Raw genomic sequence first — 23188 nt, forward strand, 5'->3', positions numbered from 1 at the left:
CTAAGTTGCTTAGGGTCTCACTAAGTTGCTGAGGCTGGCCTTGAACTTGCAATCTTCCTGCCTCAGCCTCCCAGGTCACTGGGATTATAGGTGTGCACTACCACACCCAGCTCATTAAATGCACTTCAAGTTCGTGGACTGTATGGCATGTGAATTATATTTTGATAAAGCTGTTTTTTCAACCTTTGGACTAGTCAGGAAGAGTTTCTAAGGAGGTGACATTTGAGCTTCTTTTACAATTGGCTCAAAGTTCTCAAACAGCAACAGGTGACATTTTACTGTACAAAGTACTTTGCAACTACTACCTCATTTAATCCTCATAAAAGCCCAATGGGTTAGATACTGTCAATCTCATTTAATAGATGAAGAAACTGAAGCACAGACAGGTTAGGTGATTTGCCCCAGGTCACAGGCTGGTAAGTGCCAGAACTGGGATGCAATACCAGGTAAGCCTGACATCCAAGCGGTGCCCTTTGGCACTGAGCTATCCTGCCTAGTCTCTGAATTCCTGATCTTTCTCAGATCAGGAGGGTGACCCAAAGCAGAACGGAAGGGACCAGCAAGCCTTAGAAGAAGGTAGGGAAGGGCAGGCCAGGTACAGAGAAGAGTGTGCTGAGAGCTGTCCGTGACCTCAGGGTGGCCAACACACTACCTCGGGGGTTCCCAAACTTTAGGGCCATAGATGTCACGTAGTTCAGGAAGTGGGAGAGGCCTATTTGAAAAGCAGACTCCTAGTGGACATGGTGGCATGTGCCTGTGGTCCAGCTACCTGAGAGGTTGAGGTGGGAGGATGGCTTGAGCCCAGGAGTTCCAGGCCAGCCTGGGGAACACAGCAAGACCCCGCCTCAAAAATCAGTCAATCAACAGCAGGCTCTTGGGCCTCATGCCAGAGGTTCTGATTCAGGGAGTCAAAGAGGGACCAGGGATCCAGTGTCAACAAGCTTTGTAGGTGATTCTGGCACAAATGGTCCAGGAACACACTGTGATCTGTCTAGCATAACTTCAGGCCAGCACAAGACTCCTCTGGGCAGACACCTGCTCCCCACCAGGCCTACACCCCCCTTCCTGATGTCCCATGTTCTTGCTCTCACTCTTCTCCCGGGGTCCAGAGACTCCACCAAGCATGACGGGCCTCCCAAGCTCTGCTCTGGCTTCCTTTGCACTGCCCCTCTCACCTGCCCCATAGGACTCATCCCTAGGGAGTCTGCTCAAGTGCTGTCTTTATCAAACCTTGCCCAACCACAGGCAAGCTTCTTCAGAGCATCCATAAGAGGAGAATGTAGTATACATGAGAAAATGGATGCAGAGAGCATTATGGACATTTAATAAACAACAGTGGTTGTCTTTCATTGCTGCTTGACCTTGAGTAGGTCAATTCCTAGGTCTCTAAAATGATAAGCACTCTCACGCCAAGAACTATATTAATTTATGCAACATACCTATTATTATTCCTATTTTAGTTAAGAAAAACGAGGTAAAGAGGGATTAAGAAACAGGTCTAGGTTCAACCAGTTAGAAATTGGCAGCACTTGGATTTGAACTGAGGCATCAGATCCTGAGGGGTGTGTGGGTGTGTGTACACGCCTGTACTGAGAATTGGACCCAGGATCTCACACATGCTAGGCAGTGCTGTACCACTGAGCGACTCCCCAGTCCCAGGTTCGGAGTGCTTAATTGTCACGCCATACTGATGCTCACTGCTACGAGACTCATAGACCAAATACCAAGACCAGCACACAGGGCCTGGCATGTGGGAGGTGCTCAGTAAATGCTGGAAACTGAATTGAGCTGAGAGCTTCTATATCCAGAGTGGGAAGAATTGTTCAGTGACTCGACGGATCATGATGTCTCATGCTCTTTATTTGATAAGACTCGACGTCTTAAGATCTCTTTTGAGACGAGGATGTAAAAAAAAAATCCAGAAAATAAAAGAGAATGCGGTTCCACTCAGAGCATGGTGGTGGGTCCAATGCTGGTCAATCTGCATGAGAGGAGTGATCAGGGGTTTTACCTCAGAATGTTAACATGGTACAGGGATATTGTTGTCAACCCAGTCCCATTCCCCTGTCCCTACCTTCTGAATTTCTCTCCAAGTCACTCTATGTCATTGGACTCCTCACGGATGGCAGAGAAAGGAGGATGTGGTGGAATAAATTCCTGGGTATCATTTTCGTTTTTGGTAGTGGGGATTGAACCCAGGTGTACTTTACCACTGAGTCACATCCCCAGCCCTTTAAATTTTTTTGTTTGTTTGTTTGTTTTTGAGACAGGGTCTCACTAAATAGCTCAGGGCCTCGCTAAAATTGCTGAGGTTGGATTTGAACTTGTGATCCTCCTGCCTCAGCCTCCCAAGTGCCTGGGACTAGAGGGGTGGACCACCACACCCAGCCTGGGAATTTTTTTCTAATAAAGATGCTCCAGGGGATGGAGACGCCTTCAGCATGGCTCCAAATTCTCTTTCAATTCAGGTCGTTAATCTTATCCATCCTCCTCTGAGCCCCACACAAATCTCAGGTAGACCAGAAAGCCTTTCTCTGTGAGCCCAGGGTCTTTTTCTATAGATTCAGAGAGTTTCTCACCTGAATCCTGTGGGTCATGTATTTTTTTCACCCCAGAAGAACCATGAAAATATTATGTTAAGAAAAGTCTTCAGTCCTCTCTCCTTTCACACGGTGGCCCCAGCTTTGGGGGGCTCAGGAATCAAGACACCAGGAACAGAACACAGAATAATTCTGTTGATTGACCCAAGACCCAAGAGATCATGAATCAACCCAGGTCCCAGAAAAAAAAAAAAAAAAAAAAAAAAAAAAATTTAAAAAGACAATCCCAGCCGGGGCTACGGGACACAAAAGATAACAAGAGTGGCCACCTAATGAGCCTCAGAGGCCCTCCGGAAGTGGACAACTTTCTGAAATGCTTGCCGGAAGTCTTCGTTGAACACGGTGTAGATGATGGGATTGATGAGGGAGTTTAAGTAGCCTAGCCAGGTGAAGAAGTCAAAGAGGGCCGGGTGGATCCAGCAGGAATCCCTGCAGATGGGGAGGACCAGGGACACCACGAAGAAGGGCAGCCAGCAGACAATAAAGGCCCCCAGGATGACCCCCAGGGTCTTGGTGGCTTTCCTCTCCCGGGCCGCAGAAATTCTCTTGCGTTCCAGGACACTGCCGGCCAGCTTGATTTTCACGTGGTGGAAGAAGAGAGGGGAGCCCGCCGAGGGCGAGCCCTCGTGGAGGCCGGGGCTGAGCGAGCAGAGCGAGGAGCCGGCGGAGCCCGTGATGAGCTGCGCGGTGGTGAAGCGCTTGCCGTGCAGCGCGGGCGGATTCAGGATGCGGTTCCTGGCGGCCACGTAGATCCGGCCGTACAGGATGATGAGCAAGAGGGACGGGATGTAGAAGGCCCCGCAGGTGGAGTAGATGGTGTAGGAGATCTGGGACGTGTTCACCAGGCAGTCGGACACCTCCCCGTGCGCCGTGGCCTGCCGCCAGAAGAGCGGCGGGATGGAGATGCAGATGGAGATGGCCCAGACCACGGCGATCATGGCAGCCGCGTGGCCCGCCGTCCGGCGCTTGCTGTACTCCAGGGCGTCGGTGATGGCCCAGTACCTGTCCAGGGCGATGACACAGAGATGCAGGATGGAGGCCGTGCAGCACGTGATGTCCGAAGACACCCAGATGTCACACAGGATTTGGCCGAAGTTCCAGGTGCGGGTGATGGTATAGGCGATGCTGATGGGCATGACCAGGATGGAGACCAGGAGGTCTGTGGTGGCCAGGGAGCCAATGAGATAGTTGGCCGGGGTGTGGAGCTTCCTGGTGAGTAGGATGGTGGTGAGGACAAAGGCGTTGGAGAGGAGGGTGGCCAGCGTGATGATGGAGAGGGTCACAGCAAGGGAGATCTTGAGCGCCAGTAGGGCCCCGGGATCCCAGGCCTCCGGGATTTCCGTAGTGTTCAGGGACTTGTTGGAGGCCTCCTGGGGAAGGCCTTCTACGGACTGGTTTGGTGGGGACATGCTAGGTGGCTGTCTCTTCCCTCACACTTCCACACACAGGGCTCCTTCTTTCACACGCGGCCAGCCTACAGAGCAAGGTCATCTTTTGGCTTCACGCTGGTGGGAGCTACACGTCGGAACAGACGGCGGGGAAAGGACCTGTAGACTTGGCTAGAACTCCAGGCAAGGTGCAGAGTCCTGTAATCTCAGCAGCTTGGGAGGCTGAGGCAGGAGGATCGCCAGTTCAGAGCCAGCCTCAGTAACTTAGCGAGGCCCTAAGCAACTGAGTGAGACTGGGTCTCAAAATAAAAAATAAAAAGGGCTGGGGGTGTGGCTCAGTGGTTGAGTGCGGCTGGGTTCAATCCCCCATACCAAAAAATAAATAAAGAAGACCAACTTGACTCCCAGCTGGTAGTTTATAGGTCTTTCCTAAAACAGATGAATCCGGAGCTGCCTTGCCATTCTGGAACCTTGCCCAGCAGATGGTGCAGCCCAGTGGACACAGGCTGACCTTGTTAGACAATGATCAGGGGCTCACAGAAGTGTGGGCAAGGCTCTGGGCTCTTTTCAAAGATGGAGACATCCATGTGCTTAATGAGAGCTTTAAAATTTCCCCATCCCTAATCAGAGAAGATTCTGAGGATCAGGTTGCTTCCAGGAGTTTTTAAAACTAGATGCAAAAAGAAGCACCATCTGAGTCAGAGAGGCAGTGGAATCAAGGGCTCAGTTCCCGCAGGTTGATCTTGACACATCATGAGGGGTGCTTAGCTTTGGTTCCCGTTCCACTGAATGTTTGGAGCTCGAACAGACAAAACATTCTGGTTACCGGGACAGAAGAATGAGGAGCTGGGAGAGGCGAAATGATCGGATCACTGTCGGCTGATCAACAAAGCCACGCGTTCAGGAGCTCTGGGCTCTAAAAAAGAAACGGGTAAAGAGTGAGGTTCTAGAAACAGTTCTGGAGGCTGAAATTCTAAGACAGAATACTGCCCGATGCTGGTACCGGTGCCCTGAAAGTGCCTTCTCAGAGCAGTCAGAGCACAGGGGAGCGAGATGTGCCCACCCCCAGGATTCCCACAGGGGACAAGGTACCACAGCAGCTGAAGTATCACAGGCTTCTTGCAAGTAGGTGAAGTCAGTTCTGTAAATCATGAATCAGAAAGACTCAGAAAACATCAGCTCTGCTGTTTATTCAGCAATGGAAACAAACCAAACAAAACTGGGACAAGGAGAGAAACGAAGGCCACCAGAAAAAACACCAGATTGCTACAAGGTATTTCTCTAGGAAGTGTGTGTGTGGGGGGGAGGGGGGGTGACTTTTTTAATATTCATTTGAATTTTCCAAATTTTCTGGAGACTGAATGACCCTTAAACAAACAAACCAAAAAAAAAAAAAAAAAAAAAAAAAAAAACACAACAAAATGCTTTTTTGTTAAGCAAAGAAATTAACTGTAAACATTTAAATCCCTGAGAGTTTTTTTGTGGTGGAAGTTCAGTTCCAGAAAAAAAAATTTGGCTTTTTTTGGGGGGGGGTTGGGTACTAGGGATTTAACCCAGGAGTGCTTTACCACTGAGCTACATCCCCCCCACCTTATTTTTTTTATTAAAATCTTTTTTATTTTTACAGACTGCATTTTGATTCATCGTACACAAATGGGGTACAAATTTTCATTTCTAAGGTTGAACACAATGTAGATTCACACCATTCATGTAATCATACATATACATAGGGTAACACTGTCTATTTCATTCTACTATCTTTCTGTGCCCCACACCCCCCCACCCCTTTTTCCTCTAGACCATCCAAAGTTCCTTCATTCTTCTCTTCCCCCCCGACACTCCCCCCATTATATATTGTCATGCACTTGTCGGAGAAAACACTCGGCCTTTGGTTTTTTGGACTTGGCCTATTTCACTTAACATGATATTTTCCAACTTCATCCATTTACCAGCAAATGCCATAATTTTATTCTTCTTTACGGCTGAATAGTATTCCATCGTGTATATATACCACAGTTTCTTTATCCATTCGTCAATTGAAGGGGAATCTTGGTTGGTTCCACAATCTACCTATTGTGAATTGAGCTACTATGAACATTGATGTGGCTGCACCACTGTAGTATGCTGATTTTAGGTCCTTTGGGTATAAACCAAGGGGTTGGGATAGCTGGGTCAAATGGTGGATCCATTCCAAGTTTTCTGAGGAATCTCCATACCGCTTTCCAGAGTGGCTACACCAATTTGCAACTCTACCAGCAATGTATGAGTGTGCCTTTTTCCCCACATCCATGCCAACACTTATTATTGCTTGTGTTCTTAATAATAGCCATTCTAATTGGAGTTAGATGAAATCTTAGGTTGGTTTTAATTTGCATTTCTCTAATTACTAGGGATCCCCCCACCTTTTAAAATTTTTTTTATTTTGAGACACAGTCTCACTAAGTTGCTGAGGCTGGCCTTGAACTTGTGATCCTTTTGCCTCTGCCTTCCAAGCCACTGGGTTTACAGGCATGTGCCACCATGCCCATCTACATTTGATTTTTTCAATGACAACTAGAAATTTGTCCACAAAAAAAAAATCATGAAAACTAATTTTCATGCCTCCTCTGTGTGCTTCTGATTCCTGGGTTTATGTACTTGGGATGCTGGGCAGGCCTTGCAGCTCTCGGGGCTTAGGGGTCTTGGCAAGCCAGAGGGCAATCAATGCAGGTCCATCTCTGGCAGGGTCCCAGCTGAAGTCCCCTGGGCCCAGCACGTAGCCTCTGGGCGCGATGGGGTCGGCAAGAAGAACACCAAGACCCCCGTCCAAACCCCCACTAACTCCTGTCTGCTTGGTGTGGACTACTCCAACTTCACCAGGAATCCCTATTTTCATTTTTATTTCTTGCAGATCAACTGGGCAAAGAGGTCCTGCCCTAGGACATTCATAGACTGACAGGGGAGGCAGATGCATATCTTCAAGGATCCTGGGATGGAGCTGGCAATGCAGAATTTATATACACATACTTGAAAATACATGATCATTGGGATTATGAATGAATTTGTTTCATAGTTTGTATATTTTTCAGTTTAACGCATCTCAAGCATTCATCACTCACTCCCATGCATCATTTTTTCCTCCTTTCTTTTTTTCCCCGAGAATGGGGATTGAACACAGAGGCACTTTACCACTGAGCTACATTTCCAGTTCTTTTTATTTTTTATTTTTAGACAGAGTCTCCCTAAGTTGCCCAGGCTGCCCTTGAACTTGCGATCCTCCTGCCTCAGCCTCCAGAGCCACTGGGATTACAATTGTGCACCACCATGTCCAGCCTCACCTCCTTCTTTCTTTCTTCTTTTTTTTTTTTCACTTGTTTTTTATCTTTTTAGTTATAGATGGACACAATATCTTTCTTTTATTTATTTATTTCTATGCGGTGCTGAGGATGGAACCCAGTGCCTCACACGTGCCAGGCAAGTGCTCCACCACTGAGCCACAACCCAGCCCCTCACCTCATTCTTAAGGACGGCATCTTTTCCTGGCTAAGTTCAGGGGAAGAGTTTGGTAGTCAAGAGTCGGGAAGGTTGACATTCCTGGTAGCTAAAGGGGCAAGAGCAAAGGCCCAGAGGTCAGAAAGTGCCAGGTCTGGTCAAATGACCATGCTAGCTGAAGCATAGAGAGCAGAGGCCAAAGGAGCTGAGACTCAGGACCCCGCTGGTGCAGGGGAGGGGCAGGGCTGGGCTGGGGAGGCAGCAGGGCACAGGTGTGGACTGGGCCAGCCTGGCTCTAATCGCTGCTCTCCAGACTCAACTGTGCAGCCCTGGGCAAATCCCTTCCCCTTTCTGAGTCTCAGGTTTCTTCCCCTGGACAGTGGCCAAACAGTGGCCACCCCACCTGCCTCCCAGGGTTGTTGGGAGCTTTCCTCGCTCCTGGCAAGGCCTGTCCTGGGTACCCCGTAAAGAGCTGAGCGAGGTCAAGGAGCATTACTGTTGCACCCCCTTCCACAGCTGGGCTCAGGGCTTTGTTAGGAAGATCCATGTGTTCCGAGTGATTGATTTGAAAACATTAAGAAGCTAAACCTGCAAGGTGATATTCTCTCCCACTTCTCAATCTTGTGGGTGCTTCCTCTTAAAAATACGCCTGCCTGGAGGAGTAGAGCTTTGATTTAAGAAAACGAATTCTAAGCTATCAGCTCCAAAACAGCTCCAAATTTGAAAGTATTACGTTTTCTGTGGAGCTCTTGAGATGGCCCAGGCACTGAGCTAGTCCTGGGGTGAAGAGTCACCCAGCCTGTCAAGTGGGCAACACGGCCCCGACTTACAAATGGGCCAATGGATGCTCAGGGGTGATGTCACCTGCCCAAAGCCACCCAGCTGGAAATGGAAGAACTGGGTCCTGAGCTCTGGAAGTTTTGCCCTTCTCCACACAGTGTGGTAAGTCAGGCAGAAAAGCCTCAAGGAATAGGTCTGGGTTCCCGTGGTGACAGTAGACAGCGATGGTCCCCCTCCCCTCCATCACCCCACACTCTTCTCCAAATCCCCTGGCTGTTTTTCCCTCCCACTTTGGTTGACATGGAAAATGTGAAGGGCGGTGGACTGTTTGGAATCTTCTTCCCTCCAGACAGCCTGGGTGAGTGAGGAGCCGGCATTTCCCACGGGGTTGCTGTGCCTGCCACAGACTCATGCGGTCATGGGCTGCAGGCATTCCAGTGAGCTCACTGCAGCGAAAGGCGTGGGCTCAGAGAGGCCTGAGAGGCTGGCAGGTAAGCCCGCCTTCGGTGACATCCTGGGAAGAAGGACAGGAGCAGAGTGGATGGCCTTGGTGAGGACACTTTGGTCAGAGCTTTGCAGGAAGCAGCAGGATTCTGAGGCAGCCCCTCCTTTCCTGCTGCTGTCCTTCCCCATCCCGAGCAAAAACGGGTGCCCAGAATGTTGCCACCTTTGGAGACAGACTGCTCCAGCTCTATAAGCAACCATCTCTCTCCAGTCACACTTCAAATAATAAGACAGAAGACACACGGGACAGTGAGAGCCATCTTCACCCCGCAGGTGGGTGAACGGCTTTTGATCAGGGTGTGGTAGTACACTCCCATAATCCCAGTAACTCAGGAGGCTGAGGCAGGAGGATCGCAGGAGGCCAGCCTCAGCAATTTAGTGAGACCCTATCTCAAAAAAGAAAAAGGACTGGGGATGTAGCTTCTCCTCCTTCCTGGTTCCATCTCTAGCATCACAAAAAGAAGAAACAGACTGCTTCACAGAAGAAATATATATGTCAAAACCATAAGGAAAAGCCAGTGATAAATAGACATGGGTCACCCCTAGAGGGGAAAGGATGTGGGGATGTAATCACGAAGGGTCTTAAGGCTGTCAGTGACATTCGAATGATTTTTTGTGTATGTGTGGTGCTTGGGATGGAACTCAGGGCCTCGTACATGCTAGGGAAGCACTCTACCAATGAGCAACATCCCTGGCTCAGAGGTTCTATTTTTCAAACTAGTGGTGGGCAAATGGGTATTTATTGTTATTCTCCAATCTTTAGATGTATGTGTGTGTGTGTGTGTGTGTGTGTGCGCGCGTGCGCACACAGCTAGGGGAGGCTGAGGCAGGAGGATCTCAAGTTCAAAGCCAGCCTCAGCAACTTAGCAAGGCCCTGGGCAACCTAGCGAGACCCGGTCTCTAAATAAAACATAAAAAGGGGTTGAGAATGAGACTCAGTGACTAAGCACCCCTGGGTTCAATCCCTGGTACCAAACAAAGAAACAAACAAACAAAACAAGTAGGAAGGAGGCATAAAGGAGCTCAAATAGGTAGAAAGGGTGAAAAATATAATTTTAACCTGAGGTGCTGCGTCCTCTCCCAGGTCTGTCACTCCCCAAGCCCATCCCTCTCCCAGGCCTGTTGCTCCCAAATTTCTGGGAAATCTGTAAATCTTAGAGGTACTGCAAATTCATCCACTTGTAAAAATTACTTTGTGTGCTGTTAATTAGTCCATCAATAGATAGATTGTGCAAATAGAGATATAGTATTTTAAGAAATCTATAATTTAGGGGACTTTCCAGCACTATCTATTGATCAGATCATGGAGACCTCATGAGAATGATCCTGAGAAGGAACAGATCACCATGAACCTCGAGGTCACCAGACTGATGATGTCCTTCCCACGCCCACCCCCCACCAGGTCTCCTTTACGCCTTTAAAAGAAGAGCGGGAACCCCAAAATCACATCTCTCCCTTGAGATGGCAGGTTCTCCTTGAATGTGGACCTGCTTTCCTTAATAAATCTGTGTCTCTGACACGGGTGCTGAAATGCTTTTCCCTCTCATACACCAGGACCCCACTTGTCCTGAGTTGAGGACTTCCTGTCCGCGAACTCCTCGGGTCTCTTCCGGGACATCTGGATGTCCAAAGTGACCTTCTACCCAGGAAGCCTCATTTGTAGTAACTCGGTCTCTCAGGGCTGGGGATGTCGCTCGGTGGAGGAGTACTTGCCTGGCACCTGTGAAACCCTAGGTTCCGTCCCCAGCACAGGGGGTTCAGGGAGGGGGGACAAAAAAAAACTATTTCAGCTTTTTCCAGCTGAGTCAGTTCCAATGGACACAGTGGGTCCTGGGAAGCCAGTAAGGCAGAGGAATTTCAGTTCTTCCCTCCAAACAATCCCTACTGTGGGATCCCAGGCAAGTCCTTTCACCTCCTGGGCCCTTCTTCTTCAACTGTAAATTGGGGTAACAACACCTTTCTCCAGGAATTGCTATGTGGCTTCACAGAGCCGGACAACACCCGCAGAGTGGCTGTCACACAGCAGGCGTTCTTTTCGTCCCTCTTAACCTGAGTTTGCCCCCCAGGGCTCCTTCAGCTGGCAGGAAGATCAGTTGCCTCTCCTTTCTGAAGGATCTTTAACTCAGTCATAAAACCCCCGCCAGAAACAAAGAGGATGCATGCGATTAATGGGTCCTCAGAAGCTATTCTTGTCCTTTTAGAGGAGGGGAAGAAAAACCAACGGAGGCTCTGCGATAAAAGACTTGTAGCAGTAAAACAGACCCCCATGGAGGAATTCCGTCTGCTCTCTAGAAGCTGTGGGTGTGGGTGAGCGAGCCCTGGAGGGGGAAGGCGCTCTCCACAAGACCAGAGTGCGGCCATCTTGCAAGATGGCTCCACTGCTGTCCTTTCCTCTCACTTTCTCCTCTGCGTGGGACCTCCTACGGCCTCAGGTTTTCCCCTGGAAAATCAAGGTATCAAGCATGCTCCCCAGAGATGTCATTCATGAGGGTTACACATAAAATATATCGTGACTGAAAAGTCTTCACATGGGTAGGAGTATGTGTGCCTGTGTGGGTGTGTGCACGCACACGTGCGTGTGTGCACCTCTCTGAGTACACGTTTTGAACTCTAATCAGTGCCTCCACGTGCCCGCAAATCTGTCTCCCGCCTCAGTTTTTCTAATGACAAAATCGGAAAAAGGCAGAAAATTCAAAGCAGACCAACTTCTGAGCCAGCACTTCCACCCCTGGCTGTACACCCAACCCAAACAAGGGGCTGGGGATGTAGCTCAGAGGTAGAGCGCTCACCTAGCACGTGGGTTCCAGACCCAGCACCGCAGGGGGGGGAACTCCAGTATGTCTACCAAGAATTGTCCACAACAGCGCTACTTGGGACAACCCCAAACTGGAAACGACCTGTACTGCCATCAACAGTACAATGGATAAGTAAGTGTGGCACATGCATGCAGTAGAATACTGTAGTCAGTGAGAATGAAACCCCCCACGCCCCCACCCGGGCACAGCCACACGGATGAGTCACCAAACTGGGCAGAAGAAGCCAGATACCAGGTAGTGATTGAACTCTGAGGTTCACAATCGGGCAAAAGTGACCCCCCAGGGCCCACCGTGGAAGTCAGGCTGGAGTGTGACTCCTGAAGGAGGGATGGGGGAGGGAGCAGGAGGGCTTCAGGGGCAGGTCATGCGTTTTCTTGAAATGCACATGTTCATCTTGTGAAACATCGTCAGCCTGCACACTTGTGTTTTGGAAATTTTTGCTTTTCTAAAACTTTACCCCCCCAAAACTAAAAAGAAATGACTAAGTGCCCAAGTGCCTAAGAACTTTATGTACTAATCTTTTTTTTTTTCTGTTTTTGATACTCAGGGATTGAATCCAGGGGTGCTTAACCATTGAGCCACACCCCAGCCCTTTTTTATTTTTTATTGTGAGACAGGGTCTCACCAAGTTGTTCAGGGCCTCGATAAGTTGCTGAGGCTAGCTTCGAACTCACCATCCTCCTGCCTCGGCCTCCTGAGCTGCGGGGAATACAGGCACGCGTCATCGCGTCCAGCTTTTATGCACCAGTTTTGTGGGTCACAGCAAAACCTGGGCTCATCACTGACTCAGTCTCTGCATATGGAAATATGCAATGACAGCACCCAACTCAGACAGCTGTTACGTTTCAACGGGCTGGGTGGAAAGTGCCAGGCACACAGGAAATGCTCCGTGAACTTTGGTTCCAGCAGTCCCCCCTCATCTGTGGTTTTGCTTTCCACAGTTTCAGCTGCCCACAGTCAGCTGAAAATATTACACGAAAAGTTTCAGAAACGAGCACTTCACCAGTGTTAAAGCGCGCACCATTCTGAGCAGCGTGATAAGATCATGCAGCGTCCTGTTCAGTCTTGCCCAGGATGTGAATCATCAGTTGTTCAGCATGACCATCCTACACATGCGCACATACGCATGTGTGCATACACATGCATGCTGCCTGCACATAGTCACTGAGCCGCTGTTATCAGATCACCTGTCCTGGTACTGCAGGGTTTGTGTTCAAAAGACACTTAGGTGGTAGCTCCGTGCTCTTAGTGAGCCATCCCACATGGTCACAGGAAGGTGAGCACACAGCAACAAGATGTTCTGAGAGAGCGAGCATGATCACATTCACAGAACTTTTATTTTTTATGATGCTGGGGATCAAACTGAGGGTTTCACTCATACTATGCAAGCTCTTAACCCCTGAGGCACACCACCAACCATCAAAGCTTTAATTACATTATATTAAATGAGAACAGTTCTTTGTTTTTGTTTTGGTACCAGGGATGGAACCCAGGGGCACATAACCACTGAGCCACATCCCCAGCCCTATTTCATATTTTGTTTAGAGACAGGGTCTTGCTGAGTTGCTCAGGCCTCCCTAAGTTGCTGAGGCTGGCTTTGAACTTACGATCCTCCTGCTTCAGCTTCCCAAGCTGCTGGGAATTCAGGTACATACCACCACACCCAGCAAATAGTTCTATTTTTTAAAAAAATATTTTTAGTTGTAGATGGACACAATATCTTTATTTTTATGTGGTGCTGAGAATTGAACCCAGTGTCTCACATGTGCTAGGCAAGAGCTCTACCACTGAGCCACAACCCCAGCCCGAAAAGTTCTATTTTATTATTAGTTATTTGTTAATCTCTTACTGTCTCGTTTATATATTAAACATTACTATAGATATGGATGTACAAGAATAAACATAGTAACATAGAGCCCAGCTCTGGCTGCAGTCTCAGGCATTTCAGGGGGTCTCAGATAGTGTCCTCCCTGGATAAGAGGGTCTACTGGGGTTGTAACTGATGGTCCTCTCTGGCAAGCATGATTTAGAAAAGAGTTTTTAAATGATCTAACCCATTTTAAACAGCTGACATTACTGATGCCCAGAGAGGTGTGTCACTTGCCCAAGATCACAAGGTAAGCTCAGGATCCCTCCAGCTCAGCTCAGTACTTCCGCCCCATGCTGTCTCCATCTCGCCCTACTGAAAGGAGGGTATTTTCTTGTCCCTCAATTCTGGGTTCAGTATGGACTAGCTATGGCCAGAGAATGGAGCAGAAGCAACAGTGAGCCAGCTCTGAAATGAGTCTCCAAGAGTCTGTGCATTCTTCCATTTGTGTTATGTCACTGCCACAAGAACAGGTCCAGGCTAGCCCACTGGCCTCAGAGGAGGAGACAAGACACCTGCAGAGCTGCTTCAGCCACACCCAGCCTAGAACAGGTCATCAGCTGACCAGCAGATCATGTTTGAGCCCAGCCAAGAGCAGCAGAAATGCCCAACCACATTCAAAATAAATCAACCAACCTCCAAATGCATGAATTGTAGTAATAATGTCATGGTTTTAATTCATCAAGTTTAAGGGTGACTTGTTACGCAGCGATTGCTGACTGAAACAGTCCCCTCATTCACCGAATTACTACATTCTGTCAATTCTGCAGCCTGGACCTAACTCTGCCCTGGCTCTTTGGCTCCCCTCTGTCCCCTGCTGCCACTGTCCTGTTTCAGGATGTGAAACTATCCTCCTCACCTCATTGGCCTCCTGGCTTCCCTTTCTGCCCCTCCTACCACATTGCACCCCAAATCTTCTTTTCAACTAAACATCCGACCAAGTCACACCCTTAAAATTCTCCAGGGGCTCCACTGCACCTTCCAGGCTGAGTGAAGAGCCCCTTCTTGAACCGACCTCACTCTCTGTTGCCAGCACATCTCTCAACAGCTGGCTGCGACCTTCACGCTTCAGCAGCATAGACCTGCCTCTCTGTCTACCAGTGTACTTCCTGCTCAGATCCTTTGTCCCTGTTATATCCTTGATCTGGAAAGTGTTCTCTCCTCAGTCCTCTGGCTGTCTAACTCCAAGTCACCCTTCAGGACAAGGCTGTGACATCTCTGCAGGACGCCCTCCCTAGCCTCCCTGGAGCCCAGCTTGGCTCAGGTGCCCCTCTCCTGAGTGCCTACCACCAGGTCTCCCACCACACTAGCTGTCACTGGACCGCAAGTTCCTTAGTGCAGGGACTGTTTCTTATTCACACTATGGCCCTGACACCTAGCCCCAAACAAGAGGACAGTAAATGTTTGACAGGCTCCATGGCTTGTTGATGAATGGTCCTGAGAGGCAGGGGCCCTGGGCTTTAGCCTGGCTCCACGGCTAACTCTATGATCCTGGTAAGCTAGCTCCTCCTTTGGGCCTCAGTTTGCCTAAAATGAGAGTGTTGGACCAAATCAGAATCTCCTGGGCTGGGGATATAGCTCAGTTGGTAGCTATATCAACTCACAAGCACAAGGTCCTGGGTTCAATCCCCAGCACTGCAAAAAAAAAAAGAATCTCCTGGTGAGTATCTGAGTCTCCTACAGGAGCTTTAAAAATGTAAATCTGTTAAGCACACACACACATACTCACACACACTCACAAACCAAAATCCAGATACCTAGACCTCACCCCAGGGTGTGTAGCCCAGGCACTGTGATCTCTAAAAACTCCTCAAGCATCTCTAGGGTATAGCCAGGAGAGAAACTCACCAGCCTGGATCACATCCAGCTCTCTTCATCACTGACAACTGGTTATTTTTAGAAAATCAAACACAAGTGATCCATGTTCCCAAGGTCTTTGCAATGGGTAGACAAGTATGAGAAGCCAGCCCCTTCCCACCTCCAGCCTGTGCAGCCTTCAGCAGGCAAGGGACCATCCTGAACAATCAAACATCTGTCAACAGGTCAGAGCTGCCACTCACTGGTCCTCCACCCCACTTGTGTGAGAGATAAGTAAGGAGATTTTAAACTCTCACCATCTGCCCCTAATGCTACCTCTTGGGGCAGAATCAGTACACCCATTTTCCAGATGATAAAACTGAGGCCCAGAGTGGTAAACTGAGTAGCTCAAGGTCACACATGGCACAGCCTAAATTGAAAGCCAAAGCTGAGAAACTAGAATAGCTCCTATTGGCCATCTGTGGCCTGAGCACTTAAACTGTAGCCATTGAAACCTGCTGTAAGTGCATAAAAAGCACTGGATTTCAATGACAATTCAGAAAAAGAATGTGAGTTATCTCAATTTTTTATGTTACATGTTGAAACTGTTACCATTTTGGATAGAGTAGGTTAATAAAATAATTAAAATTAATTTCACTTTAACACAGCTATTCCTAAATTTTCTAAATCCTTTTTTTTTGGTACTGGAGATTGAACCCAGGGGCACTTCACTACTGAGCCACATCCCCAGACCTTTTTATTTTTTCACTTTGAGCAGGGCCTTGCTAGGTTGCCGAGGCTGGCCTTGAACTGCCTCAGTGTCCTGAGTTGCTGGGATTACAGGTGTGTGCCACCACGCCCAGTGTGTGTGTGTGTGTGTGTTGTGGCACTGGGGACGAGGGCCCAGGCCTCATCCTGCTAGACAAGGGCCCTACACTGAGCCACACCTGCCCCTGCAGTTTGGACAGTGCTGCCCTAGACCCCACACGGCTCCTCCGGGAGCTCAGTGCATATCTGGGACAGTACAGGGAGCCATGTGGGCACGGGAGCAGGCACAGCTGGAAAAGGAGTGGTACTAAAGTAATGGTCAACATTTATTAAGCGTTCACTGCATGCCAGGAGCTGGTAACTCAACTTCTCCCCTGTTAACTGATTAAGTCTAACCACAACCTCTGAAGTGGGTCCTGTAATTATTTTCCCACTTCTCAGGAGAGAAAACTGAGGCTCAGAGGAATGGCTTGCCTGAGGCCCCCAAAGCTGGGACTCAGAGGACTTAGGATTGGAGTCTGGCAAGGCTGCCCCATTCATAAAAGGCATCAGGTAAAGTTAGTTCCACTCTTCTCCCTTCAGATATTTCTCCCACACATGCCTGAATACATTCAAGAAATCTCTACTGTGCACCTGCTGTGTGCTGGGCTCCATCACTCTCCGGAATAGGGCCTCCCTCCGCCAGGCGTTCAGCACTTGGCGTGGCCCAAAGGCAAGGGCAGGAATTGCCAAGTGCAGGGCTTCTCACATTGGCTGTGTGCAGCATTACCTGGGCTTTCCTTAAAAATGCAGATGCTGTGGCGGAGCAGGGCCTGCAGGTCTGGGAAGCTCCAGGTGAGGCTGGTGCTGCTGCAGCCTCCAAGCCCAGACTAAGTAGCAGGAGGGTAAGGAGAATGGCAGTCTGGGGATTTGCAACAGATCTCAGCGTCAGAGTGGGAAGGGCGCTTAGGAATCATCCAGTCCAGCTCCCTCATGGTGCCGACAAGGAGATGGGCTCAGAGAGGGTCAGACCCTTCTCAAAGTCACACAGGGAGTTACAGGCAGAGACCAAATCTCCAGAATCCCAGCCATGTGCCTCCCACTGCCTCCAGCTGGGATGAACTTGGGATGAAGGACAAAAGTATCCAGAGGTTCATGCCCTGGGCTTTGGGCATTTTCAAGTCTCCCCAGCACAGCAGGGGAGTAACCCTGGGGGACACTGGCAGCCAGACCACACTCTTCAAGAGGACTTTAAAACTGCATCCCCTGCCCCGGAGTTCAACTTGCCTCCTCTCCCACCCCCAAATGTTGCACATCTGGATCTCCAGAGAGCACTTGAGCTGATGGATTGAAACCATTTTCAGGACAGAAGAGAAGCTGTCTTCTCTAGTCTGGAAGAACAAGGTACTGACAGCAGGAATTCATTTCCTAGAAGTCATACAAGGAATCTGTTAGTGTTTACAGGCTCCAAACCCAGTATTCACCATCTGCTTTCCCTGCTGGGAGACACAATGCGGCAGTGATTAGGAGCACAAGCTTTGGAGTTAGGTAGAGCTATAGAGTCAGGTGGACGACATGCTTCCTGGCTCCATTTACTAGCTGTGGGACTTTGGGTAGATTACTCAATAACTAGTAAAGCCTAGGAGGTGTTGACGTGAGCAATACAGATGTGGACGCTGCTCTCAGGGGGACTTAGAGTGGCCCTGGGGAAATGTTCTAGGTAGCTGGGACCACAGTTGTGATGAGGATGGCCGTGAAGTATGCAGAGCCACCGGGCAAGTGACCAGCAGCAATTCCCCCACTCGGGAAGTGTTTTTCTGTTTTTGGTTTTTTGGTACTGGGAACTGAACGCACAGGTGCTTAACCACGGAGCCCCATCCCCAGCCCTTTTTATTTTTTATTTTGAGACAGGGTCTCACTAAGTTGCTTTGGGTCTTGCTAAGTTCCTGAGGCTGGCTTTGAACTTGCAATCCTCCTGCCTGGGCCTCCTGAGCGGTTGGGATTACAGGCACGTGCCACTGCTCCCGGCTGGATGTGATTTTGAGGTTGCGCGCAGGAGAACCATCAAGAACCAGCAAGTGAAGAGGAGTGGGAGCCAATGACACCCATTCCACAGGACGGAAGCTTGGAGAGCCCTTGCGGGCAGTCCACCCCAAATCCTCTCATTTCCCGTTGTTCACCCACCCAGAGATCCACAGCCCAGCTCTTTCCCCTCATGCCCCTGCTTCACTTGGACTCATCAAAAGACCCCACCTCCATCCTCCTCTTGGCTGAGGCCTGGGCTGGCAAAGACACTGGTTCTCTCCCTTCTGAGCACTCACATAGCTTAGCCCTCTACCCAGAATGCCTTTCTGCTGGTCTCCTTACCCTCTCTAGAGGTTCCCCTGGCCCCTAAGGATGGAGCTGGTCATTCCCGCTTCTCGCCCCCTGGGGCTTCTTATCTAGGCATCACACTGGACTCTTCCCGACTGGGCTCACTTGCCAACCTCCTGTCTCCCTGCCAGACTTGAACTCCAAAAGGAAAGAGGAACACATCGGTCATGGAGCCCGGTGCCTGTCCCTCCACCGGCCCCCAACTCAACTTCACCGTCAGGACCAAATTCAACTGTGGTCCTGAAGCTCGTCCTGCTCCTTCTACCGGCGTGGGGCGTTCGTGAGCCATAATCTACACCCCATGTCATGCAGTCCAGCCTTGGTCTCTATTCCACAGAGCCATTTCTGGAGCAGGGACCCAGTTCGTTCTTAGTGCAATATTTTGGGCTTAATATTTACAGATGTCCAGGAAAGACTGACCAGGAATGAATGAAAGAAGAATGCTGAAGTTTTAAGTTTCTTTATTTTCTCTTTCTACTCCTGCCCTGCCCCAGGTACTGGGGATTGGACCCAAGGGTGCTCTACTACTGAGCCACACTCCCACCCTGATTTACTATTTTGAGACAGGGCCTCACTAAGTTGCCCAGGCTGGTCTTAAATTTGCTGTCCTCCTGCCTCAGCCTCCCTAGTAGCTGGGATGACAGGCTGCAACACCACACTGGGCCCTTTCTTTTCCCAAACTTATTTGAGTTTATTGAATTTCTCCAGAAATATATGACATTTGTAAAGTTTTGCCTTTCTTTGACCCCCGTCTCTGTACCCATAACCCTAAATGTCTTTTGGTCCTCTCTCATGGCTTTCCCACAGGGGCCCCAATGTCAATCCAGCCGCCATCTTTTCTCACCCACACCAGCCTCTCTGCCAGGCTGTATTCTGTTCTCACTCACCTAGCCCCAAACTTAACTGTCTTCTCTTTTAGTGGTGCTCAAACACAGGACCTTGTGCATGCTAGGCAAATGCTCTACCACTGAGCCACGATCCCAGCTCAGTCTCAAAATTTGGGGTTCTCAACATTAACTCCCTATTCCACACGAAGGTTGAGGACCCTGGGGCTCACACGAGTCCCCGGCCAGATCTAGCGCTTCAGACTTCTCACTTCCTCCAGGTTCTGCCTCCTCCCTGTCTCCTCTACATATACCTGGGGCATTTGGCCCTCAGTTCAGGCTGTCCCCGTGCATGGAGGAGCAAGCCTCCCCGTTCCGCCTCAATGCGGAAGCCACTTCCTCAGGGCGCCTTCCAGAGAACAATCTCGCCTTTCATCTCTTTCCAGACTCCAGGCTGTTTGTGTCTCTTAGTGCCTCTGCCTAGAAACTCCTGGGAGATTTACCTATTCTGTCCCCCACTCCAGCACCCAGAGCTCTCACAATCTAGAATCTTCTCTCAAATGAGCCCTGGAGAAATAATAGCATTTGGGCTTTCTCTCTCTCTCTCTCTCTCTTTTTCTTTTTTTTTATGTGCTGGAGATCAAACCCAGAACCTCAGGCAGGCTAGGTAGGCACTCTACCACTAAGCCACACCCCCATCTCTGTCCCCTTATATCTAACCTTTCTTTTTTTTTTAGATATTTTTGTTGTTGTTCTGGTAGAGGGGACACAATACCTTTATTTTATTTAAGTATATTTGTGCAGTGCTGAGAATGGAACCCAGTGCCCCACACATGCTAGGTGAGCGTCTACCACTGAGCCCCAGCCCCAGCCCCAGCCCTATAGCTAACCTTGCCATGGCTCCTACATCACTCAGAATAAAACCCCAAATCCTCACCCTGGCTATAAGGCCTTGCATAACCCGCCTCCACCCCTGCCACCTCTTTGACCCCAGTTCCTATCAGCTGCCCCTCTAACCCTCACTGCTTACAGCTGGTGCACGGTGGCTCTCACCCTCTGCAGCATCCTCTGGTTGGTATTTGTTTCGGCACTCGACACATCGGGTCTTTTCCACTTGGTTGTTCATGTCTCCTCTCTGCACATCACACCTTCTCTCTAGCTCATTGCTCTATTCCCAGGGTCTGAACAGTGCCTGGCTGACAATAAATGTGTGTGGGTCTATAGCCCAGAGGAGTCTGGGCTGGGGTCAGACCTTTACAAGTCATGTGCATGCAGATGGTAAATGCAGCCAATGGGGTGGTGTCCTCGCCCAGGGAGGTTCTACTACAAGGAGAGGAGGGCCCTGGAGAGCAGAGCGTCTAACGGCTGTCAAAAGGAGAATATGCTGGGAAAACAACAGAGACGATGAAGGAAAACCATAATAGTGTTAAGTCACCAGAGAATGTTTCTGGAGGGAGGGCGTGGTCAGCAGTGTTAACACGGCTGAGAAAGTTAAGCTGCGTTCTGCTTCCTGAAGGATGCTGCGGACCTTGGCAGACCCCTGTGCGCTGAGAGGGACCCCTCAGGTCTGGCACTCCAAGCTCTGAGAAACTATTTCTGCTCATATTCACAACACCCTGGCCAGAACAAACAGTCATCCACTGTGGCCTAGGAGAGGAGGGGAGACCAAGAGGACTGACCCACGCTCATTATTTACCCATTGGGCAGCTGACAAGCTTCAGGAAGCACCTGTGCATTTCTGGCACTGTACCAGGTGGGGAAGAGTGGAGGCCCCAGGCCTCCCAGTCAAGGACAGCTGGTCTGGACCCCAACCTTCTCCACCCTCCAGTCCTGGCTTCCTGGATGCCTCCATGACAAAGCCCACCCACTTCTGCCCACCAGCTGGACAGGATTACAAGCTGAAGAAGGCCCAGCTGCCCAAGTGGCCTTGTTTGCTGCTGCTATAAAGGGCCCCTCAATATCCTTGTGAGGAAGGCTGCCACCCCCCTCCCGACCCTGTGTTCCAGAGGAAAGCACAGACCCACAATGCGCACGCATCTGGAAAACATTGGAAGGTGCTTCCAAGGAAGAGATAGGAGGCTGCTCCTACTGATCAGAGCAAGTCACAGCCACCAATGACTGAGCTCTTGTTTGGGGCCAGGTGTTAGTCTGAGCAATGAGCCCATTTGATTTGCACAGCAAGCCTGTGAGGTGATATTGTTATTCGCATTTCATACCGGAGAAAGCCAAGGCTCAGAGAGGTTAAGGTCTCTCTGAAGATCTCACAGCTTGTAAATAGCCAAAGCCAGTTCACTAATGCAGTCAGCCTGACGGAAAGTCTGGCTCCCAATCCTTGAACTTCCCCAGACATAGCAAGACAGGAGTTTTGCTTTCTATTTTCCCACATGTAGTGTGACCTTGGGCATGATTTAGTCCCCACTCTCCCCATCAGCAATTAGCAGATTTCTTAGCGCTCTTCCAGTTCTGACATGATGGGATTACTAGGGCTTGCACAGAACTTTAGTTATCAAGACACCCATCCAGACTCTCCTTTGTTCCCACAAGTCCGCAGGGATGGAGAAGTATCCCCTCCATTTGACAGATGTGCATGTTGAGGCTCAGAGACATGCAATGACCTGTCCAAGGTCACAAGCAAGTCGGGGCCCACCCCGAAGCCCACACTGGGGCTCCACACTTGATGCTCCGCTTCCTTCTGCGCCCGGACCTGGCCGGCAGGGGGCAGCGCCCGGCTTCCCTCCGCCCCGGGCCACCTGGGGGCGACGTCGCCGGGGCCTGGGGGCACACCTCGCGCCCCGCCCGATCTTGCTCGAGTGGGGTCACCCGGAAAGCACAGGGGACCCGCCGCCCTCCCCGGGGGCTGCTGGACCCACGCCGCGGTCCCGGGGCTCCGGATGGCGACCCCGGACGCTTCCCTCGGGAGCGGCAGCTCCTCCGCGCCACTCTGCCCCACGCGCTCCCCTCCCGTCCGAAGGCGCGGAGACGCGGGCCGCCGGGGCCACCGAGGGCCAAGGAGGGTGCCTCTGTCCCCACGCCCTCCGGGCCGCCCAGGGCGGGCTCTGCCGCTCGAGGCTGCAGACGCGCCCCTGCCCCTGCGCTGGCCCGGCGGCACGCGGCTCGGCACTCACCGCTCCGCGGCTGCAGGTGCCGACAGACGCCAGGCTCGCCTTCACCGCTCGGGTTCCTCGCGCCGCGCCTCCGCCGGCGATCGCCTGGCCGCCGCCGCGACCCCGCCGAGCTCGGGGCGCTGTCGCCCTGCCGCCCCGGGGCTCTGCCCCGCCGCGCTTCGCGCTCCCACCTCCTCCGCGCTCCCTGCTCCCTGCGGCTCCGGCGCTGCGCTCCCAGCCGGCGTCCGCCGCTCCTCCTCGCTCCGCTCCCCAGCTCCTCCCCCGCCGGGCTCGCTCCCCACTCGGCCCCCCGCCCTCCAGGAGGGAGCTCGGCCCCTTCGATCCAGCCCTGCAGGCTTCGCAGCTCTCAGCCCCGGCCCGCCCGGGGCTCTGCCCCAGCCTCAGGGGTGGGTGGGCACCGAGGGAGCAGGTGGAGAAGAACCCAGGCACGCTCCAGTCCCCACCTGTTGGAGGACCGGTCTGAGGTTGGGGCCTGCAGGGAGGTGGGCCATAGCCAGAGACCTTAGCTGTCACTATCCCCTGTGTTCATCGCAAGTTGAATTTTTTTTTTTTTTTTCATTTTGCAAATATTTATCGATCTACTCTATGGCGGCATGCTTGAGGCACCAGGGATGTTGCAGTGAGCAGACAGACGTGGACCCCGGAGATCCTGCCTTCTACCGGGACAGACACAATACACTTAAAAAGCAAAACGTGTTAACTGTTTATAGCAGTAAATGGTAGGAAGGGAAGTAGAGAATGGAGTTGGGGGCTCTGGCTGGGGAGGCTCAGTGGGATGTCTGATGGAAACTCAGGACTGATGGGAAGAGCACCCCTGCCCAGAGATCCAGAGTGGACAGGGTCCAGCCAGTTCCCTGCTGGTAACAGTGGAGGTCTGAGAGGCGGGGCAGCGGATT

General features: G+C 50.8%; 1 protein-coding gene across 1 annotated transcript; it reads right to left on the reverse strand.

Moving 5' to 3' along the window:
• Nucleotides 1-1845: 1845 nt before the first annotated feature.
• Nucleotides 1846-22469, reverse strand: HTR1D (5-hydroxytryptamine receptor 1D). The gene is made up of 2 exons (XM_079136206.1): nt 22293-22469; nt 1846-4904 (listed from the first exon to the last, which is right to left on the reverse strand). Exon 2 carries the CDS (start codon nt 4007-4009, stop codon nt 2870-2872), a length of 1140 nt encoding a protein of 379 aa, XP_078992332.1. The 5' UTR covers nt 4010-4904; nt 22293-22469; the 3' UTR covers nt 1846-2869.
• Nucleotides 22470-23188: the final 719 nt, after the last annotated feature.

This window comes from Sciurus vulgaris, assembly GCF_902686455.1.
Source record: "Sciurus vulgaris genome assembly, chromosome: 1".
Lineage (NCBI taxonomy): Eukaryota > Metazoa > Chordata > Mammalia > Rodentia > Sciuridae > Sciurus > Sciurus vulgaris.